The 22217-nt window shown below is 39.1% G+C and overlaps 1 protein-coding gene across 2 annotated transcripts in view; it reads left to right on the forward strand.

Moving 5' to 3' along the window:
• The window catches only part of LOC109063045 (fibroblast growth factor 12-like), a 108448-nt gene extending 103849 nt beyond the window's left edge, over window positions 1-4599 (forward strand). Inside the window, exon 4 of one of the 2 annotated variants that reach the window (XM_042717859.1) lies at window positions 4125-4599. In XM_042717859.1, coding sequence (XP_042573793.1) covers window positions 4125-4339 — 215 coding nt within the window. In that variant the 3' untranslated portion in view covers window positions 4340-4599. The remainder of the gene's footprint in view (window positions 1-4124) is intronic. The other variant, XM_042717858.1, reaches the window with a different exon arrangement.
• Window positions 4600-22217: the final 17618 nt, after the last annotated feature.

A 22217-nucleotide genomic window follows, 5' to 3' on the forward strand; every position in this document is an offset into this window, starting at 1 on the left:
GCAGGTTCCGTTCGGGCCACTCAAATGGCGAATTCCTCCCTGGCCGTCTGCACAACGAGAATGGACTGATCCACCGTGGCCACCTGAACTGCCTGGCCCCTTGTGGTCCCCTGAACTTTCGGGTCCACCATGGCCCCCTGATCTGACCGAGCCACCTTGGCTGCCAGGGGAGCCATCGCTGCCGGTCCCAGTTCCCCTACACGGGCCTGGCCCGCCATCCCTCCCCCTGTTCTGCCTCCACCAATCCACCTCCCTCCTGGTCTCGTTGTTTTGTTTTTGGTGTTTTGTTCTGGGGAGCATCTGGAAGCTGCTCCTTAGAGGGGGGGGTAGTGTCACAGTGTCTGGTTTGTGTATCCCTGGGTGTCCACTAGAGGTCTCACTTCCCCTTAGCGTCACCCCACCTCAGAACTACATTTCCCTTAGTCTTGTTTGTTTCATCACTGCTCATTGCACTCAGCTGTCCCTGGTCATTAATCATTGCACTCAGCCAATTCCCCGTTAGTATTGTAATCACCTGTCTATAAATACCTGGTTTGTTTCTGTCTTTGTTACGGAGTCCTTGTCGTATGTCACCTTCTAGTTCGTGTTTCCTGGCCTGAGTTATGTTTGTTTTGGACTGATTACCTGGATGTTGACCTTTGCCTGGATGTTTTCTGATTTTGGATTGCCTCAATAAACATTCTGCATTTGGATCTACCTGTCTGTGTGCGGTTCGTGACAATATCAGTGTGGCAAGGGTGAACTAATGTCCTACGAATATCGAACCTAAAACTAACGGGAATAGAAAAGTGGCGATTATAAAGAAAAGGCAGCACATTGCGTTCTCCTCAACTCATTTGCTTGCCTGTATATAGTTTGCATCATCAGTAAGGTGTATACTGAGTTTGGTCTTTTTATATCACTGTATTAGTTAATTGCGGTGCGTTATGCGTTGTTGGGGAATCCTGGTGTGACATATGAGGTAAACCCTGTTTTTATACAGTCTATGGGTAAAACCCAGCGTCACACAAGCCATACAAAGTTACGGAAACTTTGCACAAACGTAAACACAATCAGCTTTTCTGGATACATGTACTGGCCCTGATTATCATAACTTCTACTTACCACTTGCTTCATTCCTTCAAATCAGTTTTTATGAATCAATGAATGACTTGCGCTACCGGTAGCTTTTGTCTTCATCTGTTGGTGAGCGACTGACAGCAGCTGGATATCATGCATCGGTGCTCTACTGCTATTCCTGCGGGTCCCGGGTATCAGTGATGCGCGGGTCAATGTATAAACAACCCGCAACCGACCAACGTTTTCAACTAACCTGCCCGCAATTTGGACCACAAAAAAAGAAAATATTGTACCCGACCCGCTTCCTGACCAGCATTTTTTAAAAGTAGTAAATGCTCATCGTAGCGCAGGGACGTAGAATTAGGGGGGGGGCGTGTCCCTAATTTTTTTTTCAACCGGTTTATTGAATCGAACTGTCCGAAAGAAATCTGTTCACGGAAAAGAACCGAATTTCCCATCACTAGACTGAGCTCATGTGTCATCTTCGCACCAGTTATTCAGCCAATAAAGTGTAGGCCTATGTATTTCAAAATTGTGTCTAGTACTATATAAATTACAAAGGTTTAATTGGCATCTTTATTTTCAAACGACCCCGGGCGCAACCCGAATATCATTAAAAATATTTTTGGATGACTCGTAACCGCGGGTGACCGCAGGCACCCGCTCATTTTGGATCAACCCGCGCATCACTGATTTATATATATTTAGACACTGATGCAATTTTCATAATTTTGGCTTTTGTTTAAAAAAATGGTTTTAAAATAAAACAAACAAGATGAAATTGAAGTGCATATTTTGTTATAATTCAAGGAGTCAAGCAAAAATATAACAAAATGCTTAGGAATTACAACCATTTTTTATACACAGTCCCCCCATTTTCAGGGGCTCAAATGTAATTGGACAAATAAATATAATCATAAATAAATGTTAATTTTTTATATTTTATTGGAAATCTTTTGCAGGCAATGACTGCCTTAAGTGTGGAAATCATGGACCTCACCAGAGACTGGGTTTCCTCCTTTGTGCTTTGCCAGGCCTTTACTGCAGCTGACTTCAGTTGTTATTTGTTTGTGGGTCTTTCTGCCTTTAGTTTTGTCTTTAGCAAGTGAAATGCATGTTCAGTTGGGTTGAGATCAGGAGATTGACTTGGCCATTTTAGAATATTCCACTTTTTACCTTCAAAAACTCCTGGAATGCTTTTGCTGTGTTTTTTGGGTCATCGTACATTGGTATTTGGCCGAATCAGGGCAGAGAGTATATCTGTGTACACTTCAGAATTCCTCCGGCTGCTTCTGTCCTCTGTCACGTAATCAATAAACATCAGTAACCCAGTGTCTCTGGAAGCCATGCGTCCTCATGCCATCACACTTCTCCTCCATGTTTCACAGATGATCTTGTATGCTTTGGATCATGAGCTGTTCCAAGCCTTCTCCATACTTTTTCTTCCTGTCATTCCGGTACAGGTTGATCTTAATTTCAGCCATCCAAAGAATTCTCTTCCAGAAGTGGTCTGGCTTTTTTATAATTTTTTTTTTTTTTTTTTTTTTTTTTTTTTTTTGGGCAAAGTCAAATCTGCCTTGTTTGCACCTTGTGGTGAACCTTCCGTATTTGCTCTTGTGAAGTCTTCTCTTGATTGTAGACTTTAACAGTGACAGCTACCTGGAGAGTGTTCTTCACTTGGCTGGATGTTGTGAAAGGGTTTTTCTTTACCATGGAGAGGATCATCCGATTATCCACTGCTGTCCTCCATGGACATTCGGGCCTTTTATGTTTCTGGGCTCACCAATGCGTTGTTTTTTCTCTCTCTCTCAGAATGTACCAAACTGTTGATTTGACCCCTGCTAATGTCTCTCTGATGGATTTGTTTTGATTTTGAAGCCTTACAATTGTCTGTTTCACTTGCATGGAGATCTCCTTTGACCACATGATGTGGATTCACAACAACAGCTTCCAAATGCAAATGGCACTATCAGAATCAACTCCAGAACTTTTACCTGCTTAAATTATGCAGAAATAATGAAGGAATAGCCCACGCCTGTTAAAGGGATACTCCACCCCAAAATGAAAATTTGCAATCTTGGTTATATATAGCGATGGGAACACTTTTTGTAAGCGAAGAAAACAAAAATAACGACTTTATTCAACAATTCCTTTGTCAACAGTCTCCTCTGTGTCTCTCCATATCACTGTATGCTGCGTATGCTCTTCTGTATCATCCGCACCACAAGGATGCACTGTTTTTATGTGTATTTAGCTTTGATTTGAAAGAAAACAGCGCATCCTTACAAAAAGTGTTCCCATTCATATAACCCAGATAGCACGTCTGATGGCAGATGGTGTATTCTGGCGACGACTTTCATACCTTTTATGGACCTTGACACTGTTATTTACTTGGCAGTCTATGGAATGGTCACAGGCCTCCTGGTTTTCATCCAAAATATCTTAAATTGTGTTCCGAAGACGAACAAAGCTTTTATGGGTTTGGAACGACATGGGGGTAAGTGATTAATGACAAAATTTTCATTTTGGGGTGGAGTATCCCTTTTATTGAAACAGCTTTTGAGTCAATTAATTATGGTCCCTTGAAAAAGGGTTAGGTACATATTAAAGAGCTGTAATTCTGTAAACTTTGAGAGTACCCTCCAATTAAAGCTCAGAGTGTGCACATTAAGTACATATTCATTATATAACTGTAATTTGAATATGTTTCGGTCTACAGCTAAAATAATAAAAATTTTGCCTGTGTCCAAATATATATGGACCTAACTGTATGTTGTAGACATATTAATATGTATGTATTAATGTATAATTATAGATATTATCTTTTATCTCTGTTCTCCTTGATTAGAAGACAGCCTAGGTAAAACACTGCACAGATTACCTACCCCACTCTCATCCATACTCTTTACCTTCACCATTACTCAGTAACCCAGTTAACACCTTTTATTGATCCCATAGTTTCTATCAGAAATGCTAGATTAGTTCATAGTGTATCACTTTTCCCAGTGTGGTTCAAGCAGTGCCAAACCTATTGTTTTGTAATGTTTACTCTTTGTTTTCCCTAGCTCTTTTCAATCTCATCCCGGTCGGCTTAAGGGTGGTGGCCATTCAGGGAGTCAAAGCAGGTTTCTACATCAGCATGAATGCGGAGGGCTTCCTCTACAGCTCAGTAAGAGTCTCCTTTCTCAGTTTGCATGTATGTGTGTGTATATGTGGCATAATGCTGTTTTCTTGGAACTCGTTTATTTTTCGAGCTCAGCCTCATTTGCATAAAAAGTGAAAAGTACTGCATTCCTGCAGAAAATCTTGCCTTTACCATCTTGATTCAGTGGTTAAAGTTTTGCATTGTAAAATCCAAAGAAGTTGCTTCGTATAGCATGGGTTACAGTGTAAGAGCACAGTGTAAGGCTGTGTTCCCTGTGGGCTTCAGCTATGCTGAATTGACAGACATATGTTTTTTTTTACCCCCACTCAGCCAGAAGTTAAAAACAGGTTTGTGGAAAAGTGTTGGAGTGAGTTACCGACTTCCACGTACTTAATATATAACTCATGAAGAACTAAATCATTTATTGATTATTATTACATCAGCAATTAATGGACATTCTATATGATTCATAGATTAATTAATGTGTCATATTGTATTGATTCCCTAATAACATATTATATTAAGTAATAGTGTAAATTCATGTGCTAATTACCACAATGGGTCGAAGCAATGCGTTTCACATTCCAGTTGTCTGCTTTAATTAATCATTAGCTAATGATTTGCAAAGATATAATTATGTTATGACTTTACTTGTTGAGGTGCATGACTAACGAACTAATTCTAAATCCATAATCACAATGATATATTACTTAAAAATTAGTTAATAGCTATGTGCATCAACAAATAAAGTCATAATATAATGATAAGAGAGGATTAAGTGTGGCTTGTCTCCAAAAGTTTGATTGATGAGGGTCATAAAAGACATCTGGTTTGTACACCTGTTTGGACCACAATGTCACAAATCAGGAAAAGTTAGCGTTTTGTCACGCCGGCAGAAAAAAGTTAAACAAAAGAAATAACACCACACAGCAGAGCTTATCCGTCGAATCAACCTCACGCGCCGCTGTCAAACTCAGAATGAACTCAGGAGAGCTTCGGTCAAGCCACGCCTACAGTCCTGCCCCCCTCTAACCCTGGAGGTGTGATATTCGCCCCAAAATTGGTTGTAACGAGTGTTTAAAAACGGGGTGGTTTTGTTTACGCTAATTACCCTTACCTAGACGTAAAATACAAACGGAGATTTTGTGAATTGGAAAAATTGGCGAACTATTCTGTAACAATGGCCGCGACATCATCACCTAAAACTCCTGAGAAGAGTGTTGAGTTCGCTATGGGGGATCTTATGCTGGCCCCGAGGAAGATAAAACATGGACCGTGTCTGGCCAATTTCCTCCACGAACCTTTGGATAATGTTAAGTATGAGTTTCATCTATCCGGTAATCGTATTTGCAGTTACGATTTTTACAAGACCAACCGCGAGGTCAGACTGAGCACTGTGGACAATGATGAAAGGGTCACGTATGACACAAGCGAGGATCCTGAACTGTTTTTCACCGTAACAAAAAAGATTGGTGTTTATTTTACAATTGCGTGTGGCGTGATCTAAAAGATGGAGGCGATGATCCTCTATTCATAGGGGAATGGAATGGCGTCACTCCAGGAATGCGCTACAGAGTGCTCGGGGATCACATTAACAAGTATGCCGATGATTACATATACATACTTTGTAGTGACCGCATCTCGGACTTACCTGAACGCTCATGGCCAATATCTGAAGAGGATCATCTCAAATACTATACCATTAAATTTTTGTTTCAGTGGAAAGACGTGCCAGCGTTAGAGGAAATATTCAGAAAGATAGACAAAATGTTTAAGTGGTGCGAAGCTTTTGACAGATACAACAACATAAAAGTGAAATTGTTTCACCCTGAATGGTGTGTGTCCAGCCGGAGAGGGGTTCATGTGGCTCCGCCTACCTTCTATAATCATTAAATATGCACATCAGGGGTCCCTGTGGAAATAGACTTCAGGCGACATCACCACCAACATGACCCAAGAAAATACTTCGACAGCTCCTCACTTTGTATGCGATGACAACGCATCCTCACCGTGGCCAGCGACGGACCATGACGCCTGGCTGAACAAATTCTGTACAGAGCTCGGATACCATAACCTCGCCTTCCTAGCAAAGTACAGTCCACCTCCTCACGCCGGTCCGTCTGACACCGCAATTTCTGAAGACGTATCAGACACCATCGACGGCTGCATCGGGGTGACCGGGCATAAAATCATTAAAGCCGTTGTCGCCATAATTCTGGAACATCTGGTTGACAGACAGCTGAAGAAAGATTGTTACGGATGTCAGGTCGATCATCCTTCGCAAACACAACATTCATGTCTCTATGAGGCACCCGCGTACTATTTCTGGGGTGTTTTGAACAACTGTCGCATAAATTGTGTAGTACCTGATCTGAAACTCATTCTGGCCCAAACCTTGAAACTGTTTGGTTTAACACCGCATCACCAAAGAATTCAGGGTGTTGTCAATGGCGTTCTGTGTGAGCTCAGAGATGAGATGTACATAGTGGAAGGTCTGGCAGAACTCCGGACGAAACTTGTGGATGAAACCTGCGAGCAGGCCATTTACAACGCTGTTGAGAACTGGAAGAAGAGTACACCTGCTGATTCTGATTAACCAGGGGTATGGGTAACCTCTGCAACACAAACTGTCTGGGAATACTGATGTTTATTGTGGGTGTTAAGTGTGAGATGGCTTTTTTATTGTTTTTGTTTGTAGATGATGAGAGTGAATGTTATGTGGATAACAAACGTTTAATGAAATTAAAAAAGCAAATGGTTGTTGTGAGGGGTATGTCGAAGGATTGGTGTGTTATGACAACCCAATGCCTCACAAGCGGGTATAATCCTCGCATGACTGTTAAAAACATTCTTGAACTTATGCCTGAATGTGAAGAAAGTCTTAAAATTGGTAACATTTTATGTCTCTGTACTTATGTAACCGTTGTGTGTGTAATGTTGTTGTCAAGAAACGATCCGATGGATGTATATAAAATTATTGACATACTAGTTGAATGTGTGATTGAGAAAAATTTTGTAATGTGTGTGAAATTCCTTCAATATCTAGATGATGTATAATTAGATAATGTACAACCAATCATATTGAACGTGTATGCGTCTTCTGCAACGATTGCAAATAAAAACCTTTTGACTCTAATAACTATGTCATTATTTTGTGTAAACAGTAGTAGTGGTTAGATGTCTGAATTAATGAAAAAAGTGTACTATGACCCATCGCACCCCGGGTCTTTGGGAGGTAAAGAACGATTAAAACGGGGTGTGCTACAGGAATATGGGGTAACTCTGAAGGATAAAGAAATATCAGATTGGTTATCATCTCAGGACGCTTATACATTACACAAGACCGCGCCTATCAAATACAAACGGAATAGAGTTGTAGTGTACGGAAAAGATGTACAGTTTCAAGCAGATCTGGTTGACATGACTGCTTATTCGAAAGAAAACGACGGTATCAAGTTTTTACTGACTTGCATAGATGTTTTTAGCAAGTATGCTTGGGTACGGCGTTGAAGAATAAGACAGGTGTAGAGGTTACGAAAAGCATTCGCCTCTATACTCAAAGAAACCGATCGTATACCTCAAAAATTACAGACTGATAAAGACACAGAGTTTTTTAACAAACATTTCCAACAACTCTTGAAAAAGTATAACATACATCATTTTGCTACAGCGAGTGATGTAAAAGCTTCTTGTGTTGAACACATCAAAAACAGGATATTTCTAAAAGCACCGGCGAATACATCTTTGATATTTTATGGGAAGTTGGCTATTATTCTAGGATTAAAGTCTGGTGTGTCTCTAGGATCTGTTAAAACAACAACAACACGGAGATCATTCTGACGGTGCACCTGTCGTGACGTATTCACCGCACCAAGCTGACATAAGAGGAGCCTTTTATAGCATGTATATATATAGCGATATGATTGAATATCAATCAGTAGGTGATTCGTATGTACCTCTACTGAGAACTGTACATATAGACGGATCATCTAATGACAGCATCAGTGTTAGATTCGACAAGCCGCATTTACGTACCTGTGAATAAATCTAATATTACAGATATTTGCACAAGGTTAAAGACGATCAGAACAAACACGTGCGTTTCACTTACGGTAAAGTTGTGGCTAAACTTCACTTCAGACCGGTGAAATAAGTTTTAGTTTTAGCAAAACTATTACGCAGCTATGGACCCCGAACGATATGTCACATACTACCGGAACCAAGCAGGTAACGGGCTACCAGGTTACGCTGGCGGTCCGGTAATGTACGGATCAGGTATGGGGGCATTTTTAGATCTCTTTTCAGGACGGCCCTACCTCTGTTGAAAAGAGGTTTTAGTATAGCGAAATCACATCTAAAAACCAGCTGCTAGAAATATAGCTAGCGATGTTGTGCCCCGCGCTCTATCAAGATCGTATAACGACAATAATAATAATGGACAAAATGGCAATGGCTTAATGGTGATGTCACGAGGATCTTTTAAAACCCCCGGTGTGAGCGAGACTATGTAGGGGGAGTGGCCGTGTGAAGAAGAAAGCTAAACGTCGCAGTAACAAGCGCACAGTCACTAAAACGTACCCAGCGGCCCCGCACTAAACGTGTAAAGAAAACCGTCCGCGCCAAAAGACCGTTGAACACTATTTTCTAAACATGGCTCTATTCCACAACATGTCCGAGGAGTGTATTAAATCAGAGTTAGATTTATTCACGATCCCCATGACACAGACGTCCATCGAAAAAAAATACTTTACGTTGAAATACCACCTCTATCTGCAATAACTGATTCATCACCATTAGAATTTTTTATCGCGGGCACAGGGGAGGATTATTTGGACCTTAACAACTGTCTTTTTATACACCAGACTCAAAATAACCAGACCCGATGGTTCTAATATACCAGATGGATCACCTGTTGGTTTAATAAACTATCCAGGAGCGTGTATATTCTCACAGGTGGATGTCTCTCTAGGCGATCGTCTGATAACCCAGAGTTCCAGTACCTACCCCTACAGGTGTTTGATCGAAGCTCTGAATAATTTTGGAAAAGATACACTCGAAAGTGTCTTTTCAGCAGGTCTGTTCTACAAATATACACCGGGTCACATGGATGCTACTGACCCCGCGGGAGAAAATACGGGGTTAATGAAGAGAGCTGCATTTACCAACGCTAGCAATGTGATAGAATTACTAGCACCCATTCATAGTGATATTTTCTTTCAATAAAAAATTAATGTTGAATGGTGTAGATATAAAAATAAGAATGACAAGAGCTAAAGATGAGTTCTGTCTAATGCGAGATGACGATGTTGGTTATAAACTCAATATTGTATCAGCATCTCTTTTTGTGAAAAAAGTTACTGTTTCACCCGGCATCCGGTTGGGACACACGCAGGCGCTTCTATCAACCACTGCCAAATACCCCATAGACCGTGTGTGTCTGAAGAATTTTTCTATCCCCGCTGGATCTCGTGTGTCTAATCAAGAAAATCTTTTTCTCGGGACACTACCAAAATCAATAATTTTAGCAATGACAGAAAATTCTGCCTTTTCAGGGGCGTATGATAAAAACCCCTTTGCTTTTAAACATTTTAACCTGGAGTTTCCGGCTTTATATCAAGATGGTATCCAGATTCTGTCCAAACCGTTTCAGCCGGAATATGAGAGCGGATCAGCCGTTAGGGACTTTTATCAACTCGTGCTAGCTACCGGAAGACATCTTAAAAATCAACCTCTTGCAATAGATCGGCAGGACTTTCTAAATGGATACACGCTCTACGCCTTTAATTTAGCCCCCGATGAAGATTGTTCGAATCATGTTTCACTAATTAGATCGGGAAATATTAGACTAGAAGCCCGATTCAGACAACCTCTCAGACAATCCATAACCATTATCGTATATGCCGATTTTTGATTCAGTTGTGGAGATATCCAATCGAAGACAGGTGTTAGTGGATTATTACTGAGAGGGGGTCAAAATGAACACGGTTCAACTAACGTCTGTTATGCATAAAATTGCTCACAACACATGTTTTTTAGGAGTGCTTCCGAGCGATTATCTACCCAAAGTGACGATAAAGAATACCCCATCTATGCTTATTTTTAATTCGGACCCCTCCACAAAACCGGGGTTGCATTGGTTAGCAATTTACATAACCAAGGATGGTGTGGGCTGCTTTTTTGATACCTTTGGAGGCTCTCCAAAAGACCCCCGTTTTCCAAAGACCGTACAAACCTTTTTAAAAAACAATTCTATCTGTGTGCAATACTCTAACAAACAGGTTCAAGACTTCACATCAGATACTTGCGGACAACATTGTGTGTTTTTTCTGTACCACATGTCAAAGGGTTATGATTATGAAAATGTTGTTAAACTGTACCATGACGACCTGATTAAAATGATAACATGGTTGCTCGATTTGTAAAGAGACTGAAACCTTCTCTCTGTGATACATTTAATTGTATTCAGTGTGTACAAAATTGTAAAAGGTGTCTGTAGTACACCTATAACCGTCCTATTATTTCATGTGTAATAAATGAATGTAATTATGAATGTATTAATAATATGGATGTACTGTATAAATAAAGACAACGTATAGCCAGGTATCTTTTTCCGTCTTTCTTTTTATTAACATCAAGAACTTCACACGTAACATAACAATTATTATTTCAAACATATTTACAAAAAATTAAAAAGACAACCATGCACTAGTATCAAGAGAGGGTGAATTAAACACCGGGCCGCCAGTGTTAGTAGATTGTGACGTAGTCTTTGTGCTTTTTACGACCCCATTTTTTCAAGGGGGTAGGCGATTTCCTTTTAAGCGTCTCAACTGTACGTTTAACCTGCGGGTTCGTGATAGTGGAAAATGGTATATTTAAAGCTGCAAAAGCATCCAGAAATTCACTCCAACCACGCGGTCTGTATTCATCGCGGATCGTGTGAGGCACTGTTATACTTTTAACCAAATCCAACATGTGCGAACCTGCGATTACATTCCCCTTTAAATACAAACTCGCCAGAAGCTGTCCATGAAGACACTTGTTTAGCATTAGACATTTTATTCAGAATGAGTTTGATGTTTTTTAAACTCCTTTGTGGTACATTGTTTAAGATTTCGTTGACAATCTGATCCTCGCTTTCATCAGACAATGGGGCTCTCCCATTGGCAGGTGCAGTAGCAGGTGCACTAACAGATGCATTAGCAGATGCATCGGCATGAATAGTTTCCGGTTTCGGTAGTGTTAGAGTTAAAGTACTACTCTCCAAATCACCTTGTTTTACTATAGTTAAAAACCTCTGTAAGATGCTGGAATAAAGTTTAGCCTTCCCGTGTGAATCTAAATCAGTCCTCTGCAATACATTTCTTATAGCTGTATCTAAATCGTTCTCCACAGTTTGCTGAATTGTCTCACGAACACCACCCGATCTTAATTTATTCACCTGATTCTGAGGAATTAGGTAAAGCTTTTCAGCGTATTCCATTTCTAATGCTGTCTGGAGGTTATTAAACTACTGATAAATGGTATGGCCACACTTAGCAGAGGTACAAGTAAACCGCCTCGTTGATTAATCAACCGCTTTTTTCTTTTGATGTTAATCTTTTTATTAGCAGTGTATTTGATCTCCTCTTTCTTCTTTTTTAACCTCCGGAGCTGGTTGGTGTTTAGAGGTATGTTACCGTGGAGTACATTAAGAGCTATCTCACACAGGGATAGAATCAGCTGATCTGACACAGACTGTAAAATAACGCGACGTTGCTTCGGTGAAGCCTTATATAACAGTTTTAAAAGAGGTAAGTTTTTACAGAGCCTATCACTCATTTTCAGCAACAGTTTTCACCGTAGTCTTTTCTGCACGTACACCACCTGTTGATCTGAAAACAACCCTGATCTGAGGCGAAAACGCTCGGGTGTTTTAGCTTTAAAGTCAATCAAAAGGAAACCAAAAGGTTGATTGGTAGCGTCCTTATAACATTCCATAAAGAATTTTGTATTTCCAGGGTAAATCTGACGTCCTAAAGTCATTATTTGCATCGAGTCTCTTGGACTCTTGTACAAAACGAGGTAGTGAGTATTGAGCATGATAGTCCTGCTGGTTTTACCGTGAAAAAACAGATTCTGGGTTATCAATATGATGGAAAATGATTTATGATGAACATATTGTGTGAAAGCTCGCGAGAGTTCATCGTTTGAAAATGCCAAATCCATCAAGTCGTCACAGATAAATAATACGTTGACATTAGGAGGCAATAAAGTTTCATCCGTTAAAGAGTTTGGAATACCTTCAATAAATTTTATATCATACAATGACAACAGTTCGTCATACAAAGGCTGCCAACAACTGTATAAAAATACAATACTGTCAATTTTTACATTGATCAACTTGTGTGCATTACACAATAAATTTTTTACAAAGACCATCTTCCCGCTTCCGGAAGGACCAGAGACTACGGTTGAAAATGGGAATTGCAAACGAAAGTCAAAATCCTCTTCAACATACACATTTTGTGAGCTAGAAATAACATTAGTAGCCATAAGGAAGTGTGGTGTAGTCAGGTAGTAGCACTCGCTTGTCGTATACCACTTTGAATCTTTTCAATACTGCTCTATTATGCAGTGTGAACTTCTTTTTATTCCGCACAATGGTCTCTGTGCGAGTGAGCAGGTGGCTAGTGTCACGTGATGTTACATACCCCTGTATCAGACATGCCATACTTTCTAAGGTGACAACCTTTGCATTAGTAGAATGCATCGTGACACCTTTAGCTTTAAGAGTGACTTTATTTTTCGCCGTTCTAAAGCTGTAAGATTTCGGCCCAGTCGATGCGAAAGCCGTGATAAAATCTGCTTCGTCGAGTTCGTCCGTCAGCTCACCAAGATATGCACCTGTTTTTGGGGTCCAATCTCCATCTTTCGATATAAAGATAACACTGTCTGTATCTACGTAAAAAACACGGGGACCTAACTGATCCATAAGATTGTATAGCTCCAAACGCCCGTAAGTGGTTGTAAACGCAGCAATAAACACATTAACATCCCGCGCTGGGGCTGGATCTTCGTCCGCGCAACACCACTGCACTAATGCTACTGTGTCTGACACAAATGAGAAGCGTTTAATGATATGGCCATTTCCAAAGATATGGCGGGGAAAATCTTCAGGATCTGTTAAAAGCTCCGCTGTAGCTTGATTACACCTAAGTCCAAACCTACCCCAAAGCGAATTCAATAAATATTTATTTATAGATCTGCGTGCAGGGTTGAGGGCGATTTTGTCAACGTCAAGCTGAACTCCCTCCTTCTCAAAATAACCTCTGACGTAAGACTCCTTGTCAGCGTCTGTCACTACGTGCGACGGGAAACCTGAAGCTCCTGTTTGAATTTGAGAAACGTCTTAACATAACCGCTGAATAAAGTGTCTGATGTCTGTGGAAAATGCCAGACTTCCACAATTCTGACTACCGAATAACCTTTATCAATAGCTCTGGAGAGCTCGACAGAGGTCCAAACGCCTGAAATGACTCTTTCTTCGTCACCGTGCTGACACAGACCCTGATACTGTGCCTCAGCACAGGTACGACACAGCGCAAATAATAATTTCCCCTGAGAAGATCTGACAGGCAATAACAGGTGCAGTAGTTTACGTGGGGGGAGTACGCTGCATTTAATAAGGCCGAAATACGATTCGACCGGGTCAAAATCTTTTAAAATTATCTCGGGATGTCCGATAGGGTAAGTTTTACATGACTGTACGTAAGGATAGAGAGACGTGAAATCCAGATATGACACGCATTCACCCATGGTGGTCTCGTGGTACAAGCGGAGGGCATTCGTTCTCCCCCCAAAAAGCGCTTCTCCGGGGTTCAGTCTCGCTGGCGCATTATAATTACTCATAAAAGCAATGACATCAGGATTGCTTTGTTTAGCTTCCTCCCACTGACATTCCCAAATCTTGTGCACTTTGAGATTATAGGTATTACGCAAAACCTTCATCTTATTGTCAGATTGTCTTCTGAGTACGCCAAATGGTATTTTTGATACCGGATTCAATTCGTTAGGATTAAAACGGCAGCAATGTCCGTGCCAGAAACACCCTAAAAACTCCAAAGCTATTCTATCGCCGTTATCAGTCTCATAATAGCCGTCCACATGATACGGTCCAAATTTGGCTTCGCCATGATTTAATGCGTGATGAACATCGACATTTCTGCTTGCTTTAATGTATTCCAACCATTGGATGGAGGGGTTTGAGTAAGATTTGTACTGATTGATGTAAGCATTTTTGTGCGTTAGGGCAATTGTGTCTTTGGTTAAAAAAAAGTGTTTTGAACACTTTCATAGCACATCCGGCTAACGTTATACAACCGAAAGGGTCTACGTTTGTACACTCTATAAACTCTTTTCTGTATTTCATACAAGCCTCTCGTAGCAAAACAACGTCATTCTTGCAGTACAAGGCTAGTTGCTTTTTGAAGTCAAACACCTCTCCTGCTACGCTCTCGTACCACAAATCAAATTTCACGCGTTCAGTGTCAGACATCGTCTGATATCCATAATATTCTCCTAAGGATACGGGCCTATATAATCTGCATTCTGCAAGCGATTAAAATGATGTGGAAAGAATCCTTTTTCGCTGGGTGGTTTAGGTTTAAAGCAGACGTCATTTTTGACAGTTTCATCGGCAAGAAGCTATAGCTGTCAATGTATCTCTGTTTAAAGACTTGGTCGTACATGTAAACAAGTCTACAGCCTTGGAGTATAATTTTTGGCGTTAGTCCCTGACTAGTGAAATACTCGAGCAATATAAAAGAGTCGAAACCCGAAGAATTGTGTGCGATAAATGTGAAACCCTCAAATTTTGTTCGTCTGAAATGCTTGACCATCTGATCTACACAGTCTACAACCTTCTGCCGTAAATTCATCCCCAGCTTGCGTGGCTGCACAAATATAATTTGCCGTATGCCTGCCGTTTTCATACATCGTTTCAAAGTAAAAAAATAAACATAGTCTTGGCTATGTTCGCTAGGCTTGACAGGCTGAATATAGCAACAATGGTGACCTTCATCCATCAGAACTTCAGCGCAATGTACACATCTCGATGGTGCACATTTGTGCGTAAATAGTTTATCACCAGACCATTTTGCTCTGTACTGTCTGTAACATTTGGTCACAGTATTTTATGAGATCGCACTGAGACCTCGAACCGTCACTTTGTGCTTGTTTATGCACTTCATAACAGAAATCAGATCTACAATATCTCAAACAATCGTCACATTGCACCGATTTCTTAGGATGCGTGTAGCACTCATTGTTTGTGCATACATTGCATGTAAATTTACAATAATGTAAAGTACGATCATTAAACCCGTGACAGCAGTGCTCACAAACATACGAGTAGCCTAAGAAACCTTTCATGTTTTTTATACCATAATAATGATCTTCATGCAAATACAAATGCACCGTCTTGTGATGTATCTCATCTGTATTTTTATACACTTCCAATTTACCTGAATGCGATCTGTGAAAGATAACTATTTTCAGCCCCAGAAATGCTTCAAATTTAGAAACATCATGCAATGCAATTTTATCTCGGGGATCGTTTCCCAGAGCAGTATGTATATTTCTGGCTATTCTCATCAATTTGTAGTCGGGACTTTGAGGATTTAAAAAGTGAGCTATGCACATACTAAAACACATATTGTCTGCGAAATTTTTCGGGCTAAACAAATGCATTCTGTTTTTCTGTATGACCTGATTATGAGCTAGGTCGGTCAACTTCCTACGTGCGCCACCGCCACCTTGTTTGTTTCGCGCTACAGAGAAACATAACTCTAAAGCGGTATCAAAAACTCACATCCGTATTGCTTTGAACTGTCCGTTCGATTTGGTCAACAAATACATTAATGTCGTGATTGTTATCAGGTGTTAGAACTGCGTTAATATCTGTGGGGAGACTTGCACCTTGCAGAGATATATTCAGAAAACCATCTTCACCCGACAACAATCTGGAAAACGCCACAATCTCATTCAGAATATCCTGCAAAAAGATATTATAGGCAGCATAGTCATCTGTGACTATTTCACGAAAATTTAAAGTTCTGCGAATTTCTAAACCATTAAATCGGGGTCTTGGGACAATCGTAAAATCACCCACACGACCTCCTTCTCTTACTAGTCTAGCTATGCAATCCTGACTGAGACCCATATCTGGAGCTGAGGGATCGTAACCTGAGGATTCATTATTAGACGGCCCTGCGCCGACCTGTTCATCGCTGTTTATATCAGCACCCAACCATTCGTGTTGTTCATCTATAAGCTCATGTAATCTATCCACCATGTTAAGCGGATCAGACGGTAACATCTGTAAATGATTGTTAATAATTTCACATAACTGTTCGCTATTGTTTTGAAAATCATATCTGGGTCTTGATGACCTCTGATCATCTTCTGAAGTGTGGGGGTGTAAATTATCGTGACATCTTTCACTGCTCATTTTGAATTATTATTGTTTTTTATTTATTTATTTTTTATTTTTAAATCAGAAATACACCTTTTTTCAAGTTTAAAGACAAGCGTGTACACTCCTGAAAACACCAACGCCGATTCACAGTGTTCATAACCAGATATAACAAAACAGAAACATATATAAATTCAAAACCACCGTTTCTCCGTAAGTAAAACAACACTAAATGGCAGGGACAATAACATACAATAATGTAAGGAATAACAAACAATATTAATAAAATTAAGAAATAGCTAATGATAATAATGATTCGTTGTTAATAACAAACAATAATAAATGTAAGAAATACCCAATGATAATAACGAATCGATGTCAGTAACAAAACAAAAACAACCAACAATTCAATACATATCAACCTCTTATAATACGATTAAACAAATCCGACAGCATTCTTTGAATGAGGGTTAAACGTTCTGTAATCAGCGTAAGGGCGTTAACAGAGAGATTTTGCTCGACTTGTACCTGATGGATTTCTGCGGGTACACTGCTCATGCGCTGTTGAAACTCCCGAAATTCACCATACAGCTGTTCGTGACAGCTTCTCCAAAATTCGGCCGCGTGATGTAAGGATTCTGCTGCTGACAGGATATGATGTTTCTCAAAATCGATACCACATCACTTTGTGCGTTAACAACGATGTCTTCTGCTTCCCGATAGGATAAATTTTGTCCGTTCAAGTCGAAAAGTGTCTCAAAGTTCCGATTAACACGGCGCAGCATATCATAATCTAGCCTTCTGTTTAAATCACGCTCACGGAACAATTCCTGAGGAATTTCGTGAGGTAATTCCTCGTCCTCCTCCTCGCTTTCTGAAGCACTGAAAGACACTTGATCCCACGCATGTATCTGCGAATCAGTCCACGCTGTTAGGCCGCCTTCGTCGTACCCTTGTTCTGTAAAATAATGACAACAGTTTATTAATTTATTGAATGAAAGGCATAACATAAAAGTAATAACAAGGTTTTCTGCTTTAATACATACCGTTATTCTCCGAAGTCCTTAAACGACTGGTGGTCGGAGCATCATCCGTTTCGTGCTCCGGTAACCTCAAACGTTTTACCCCCTGACCCTGTGAGTGACGCGGCCTGGAAGCACCTGGTATGTGAGCACTTGAACAGTCTGGGGGCATGTGAGACCGTTCCTCTGAAGACGGAACGGGGACGGGGGCGGGATTTGTGACGTCCGAGCTAACCACAACCTCTTGTAAAACGTCCTCTGTAGGTAACATTACCACGTGACTGCTGGAATCAACGTGCTCACCTACCAAAACAAAAACAAAACAAAAACCATATAACATCATTATTATTATCTATTTATTTTTGGTAAGCACTTTATGTGAAACTGACACTTTTAACTTGGTGAGAAAAGATTGTTTGCATATGTGATCTACCGTTATTAACAGCGCCGTCATCATCACAAGCAAATAGCTCTGCCTCATCGACTGGGTAAAATGACAACAAAGTTATTGGTGGTATTATTAGACATTGAATAGTTAATAGAATAAAAGGGGGGAAATACTCACATAGCTCTTCAAGGAGCTGTTCCAAACCATCGTCGAAATCCTGATTCTCAAAACCGCCTAGAGATTATAACCACGAGACATTAAACAAATATTCACGTTAAAATATATTTAAATAACTCAGATGAAAAACACTTACCCTGGTAATTGTCAGCCATTGTTCCGTGTATTGTTGAGATAGCAGCGACTTGTAGATAGCGGCGTAGCACGACTTGCAGATAGATTTTACAGGTAATGAGCGTAACAAAACTTTTGGTTTTTAACAGAGTTCGTTGCGTGGGCGGCTCTTGAGAACACCGTAAAAGCCGATAACCATCAGTAGAGGGTACCCTGATAACATAAATCTTTAATACATATATAACGTATGCAACAACAGATGCACATCTTTTAGATTATTTTTTTTCTTTTACAACTTAACTGAGGGTGTCGTGATCTACGCCAGAGACCGTCTGGCCTTTATCACATATCCTGGCGCATAGACACGACCTTTCATCTCGACGGGGGTAGATATAGCAGCTTCGACTGATTGCACGCATGGATTTTTAACAACTCCAAAATCAAAAGCTATGATATCTGTTTGTATTAGGTATGTCTCATAAGTGTGTGTGTGTGTGTGTGTGTGTGTGTGTGTGATTGTTTGTAAGTCACATTCTGTATGTTTGCTTGTACACGTGTTTGCATATGTATGTTTGTGTATATTTACGTGTATGTTTATGCTATTTGTATATTCACGTATATGTATGTGTGTGTGTGTGTGTGTGTGTGTGTGTGTGTGTTTGTATTTATAGCCTATGTTTGTGTTGAGAGTTGAAAAAATAAGTTGTGAATAAAATAATAAATGTAACTGAAATAAACAAAATTATGCAAAATTTCCTATACCACAGTCTGTCTTGTTAAAAAACAATCATAGGTCACAATCATCTCACATCCTTTTGACCTGTCGTCACACTTTTGGCTAACCTTACGCTCACAGTTCTACGTCATAAAGTTTAAATTGTCATCCTTTGATCAGTGAGCACGAAATGCTGAGCTTTAGCTGACCCTCGGCACCACAGGGCCAGAACCCCCAAAACTCATTAGTTTGCTAATGAGTTACAAAACCCCCGAAAACCTTTAGATGTTTTACAGTCTTTTTAAAAATACCTTTCGCTGATATGGTCGCACCAGTAATCACACAGTCCCCAGACACCAGACGCGTTTCGATGCAACACGTGAGACAAAATATTTTCATTTCGTACCGTGTTGTAAAACCTCAGGCTTTTAATAACATACGTCTGTTTTATTTGCTAGATAACACTTCACAAGCGTTACAGAAGTTAATATTGGCAAAATAAAAGACATATTGAAGGATTTAGTCTAGATTTAGACTAGACTTAGATTAGTGTGAGTGGTTAATTAAAATAAAATAAAAACAAACAACACTTTTTTTTTTTTTTTTTCGACAATAACTTTTGTTTAGACAAAAAAAAATCGTATAGACTAACCTCATTTTAAAGGAAAAAAACATTGGTCTAATGTTTAAACAGGTAGAACGTTTTCACCAATTAAGAAATGGTGTATATTTATTAAAAACGTTACTTTAATTCTTTTAACATATATTTAAATTTATTTCACGCTGATTTCTTCTCTATCGTTAGAGGGGGCAGGACTGTAGGTGTGGCTTGACCGAAGCTCTCCTGAGTTCATTCTGAGTTTGACAGCGGCGCGTGAGGTTGATTCGACAGATAAGCTCTGCTGTGTGGTGTTATTTCTTTTGTTTAACTTTTTTCTGCCGGCGTGACAAAACGCTACTCTTTTCCTGATTTGTGACATTGAAAAACTACCGTTTGCTTTACGTTCGCTTCTTTTTTGTTTTAGTTTGAGGTAAGATACAAATGCTATAAAACTCTGTAACCTAGTTTTCCTTTTCTTTTCTTTTCTTTTCTAACTCCTAACAAACTCTAACATCTTTTTAAATTGTAATGTTACAAGGTTTGACTCTCACGTGTTGTTTTTATTTTAGATAGATAGATAGATAGATACATAATCAATAACCTAGTTTTCTTTTTTATTTAATTTGTAACAAACTTTAACACCTTTTTAAAATTGTTTTAACAGCTCTTAAATACCTTGAACCTTTTTTTACTCTTTTCCGAGTACAAAAAACAATCATTACACTGTTTCTATTACGTCTATGTTTTAACCTTTTTCTTGAAATACATTGTGTATGTAAAACCTTAATAAAAACTTCCCTTATTCCATTTTCACCTTTTCACATTTTAAAGTTTAAAGCACATAGTTTTGAACAGTTTTCAAATGGCCCACCACACACACACACAAAAACACTTTTTCCCTCCGAATCATAAATTGAGGTTCATTAAAAGGTCACACACGGGGGTGTACAGGGAGGGGAGGGAGGGGGGTGGGGTGGGGGTCCAAACAGGTGTACAAACCAGATGTCTTTTATGACCCTCATCAATCAAACTTTTGGAGACAAGCCGCACTTAATCCTCTCTATGATACTTTTGCAAATCATTAGCTAATGATTTATTAAAGCAGACAACTGAAAGTTGAAGTACATAGCTTTGACCACTGTGGTAATTAACATATGTATTTACATCAAAAGTTAATGTAATATGTTACTAGGGAACGAATATATTATGACACATTTTACTAATAACTATTTATTTATTATTAAACCATGAATCATATAGAATGTTCATTAGTTGCTGGTGTAGTAATCATTAATAAATGGTTTAGCGCTTCTTGAGTTATACATTAACTCGTGATTATCTGTGGATTAGTTAAGCATGAATTGATGCATATTTGTGCACTAGTATTGTAAAGTGTTACCAATTATTTTTTTTTTGTTTGTTTCATGTGGTAAGTTGGCATGGATTTGATTCTTTGTTTGATCTTTTGGCAAGATTAATTCAATTGCAAGCCTCTATATGGCATCAAAAACAATCAATTCCATTATTAACCTAATGATGAACTCTTCATTGTGTATAAACTGTATATTAAACTTAAACTTTTTTTTTTTTTTTTTGGAAAACTAAACTGACTGGATTTAAAATAGTATTTAAAGATATGACTCGGATTTATATAATAAAGAAAAGCCAAACAGAATGTTACCAAGCAGTGAGCAGCTGGCCCTTATTTATCATCATTGTTCATCATTTAAATGCTATTATGTTATATTGCATTTTGATATGATGTATTGTACACATTTTACACTCTGCTCTGTTTTATTCTTTTTGTACTTTGTGCAATTGCTATCTACCTTTTCTGCTGTAATGGCTGAATCTCAGCCATATATTTTGTAAAGCTACACTTTTTTTAATGGCAAAGAAGTACTTCATCAAAATCAATACCAACTCTGACGGATTGTCATTAGTTCTGACTAGATATAACTCTAGCTCTATATAGATAGTTTGACTTTAGCTTGTTGCTAATCTAACGGTAATATAATCAGTTCTTAATTACTCTGAACAATGTGAAATGTTTATTTAAAACAAAAAAAAAAATTCATGTCTCATAGCAGCTCTTTGGGTTTTGCAATAGAGCACTGATTCTTAAAATTAGATTTACAGCAGACATATACTTGTATATTCTTATAAATTAAATTAAATTAAAATTAAATTAAATTTATGCATTTAGCAGACGCTTTTATCCAAAGCGACTTACAGTGCATTCAGGCTATCAATTTTTACCTATCATGTGTTCCCGGGGAATCGAAACCCCAACCTTGCGCTTGTTAACGCAATGCTCTCCCACTTGAGCTACAGGAGCACTATAAATATAATATTCTTAATAAATAAAATATGTAATCTTGTAAATATGTTTGTTTAATGAGATGTGATTGTCCTGGAGGTTGTTAGAAACCCTAACATTAATAAGATTACAAGATTTGAATAAAGGCCTTTTAACCCATCGTGTTCCAGGTGGCTTCCACATAGTGTTGCTTTCGTCAACGAAAATTATGACTAAATATCG

Source organism: Cyprinus carpio, chromosome B2 (genome assembly GCF_018340385.1).
Source record: "Cyprinus carpio isolate SPL01 chromosome B2, ASM1834038v1, whole genome shotgun sequence".
In the NCBI taxonomy this organism is placed as follows: Eukaryota; Metazoa; Chordata; class Actinopteri; order Cypriniformes; family Cyprinidae; genus Cyprinus; species Cyprinus carpio.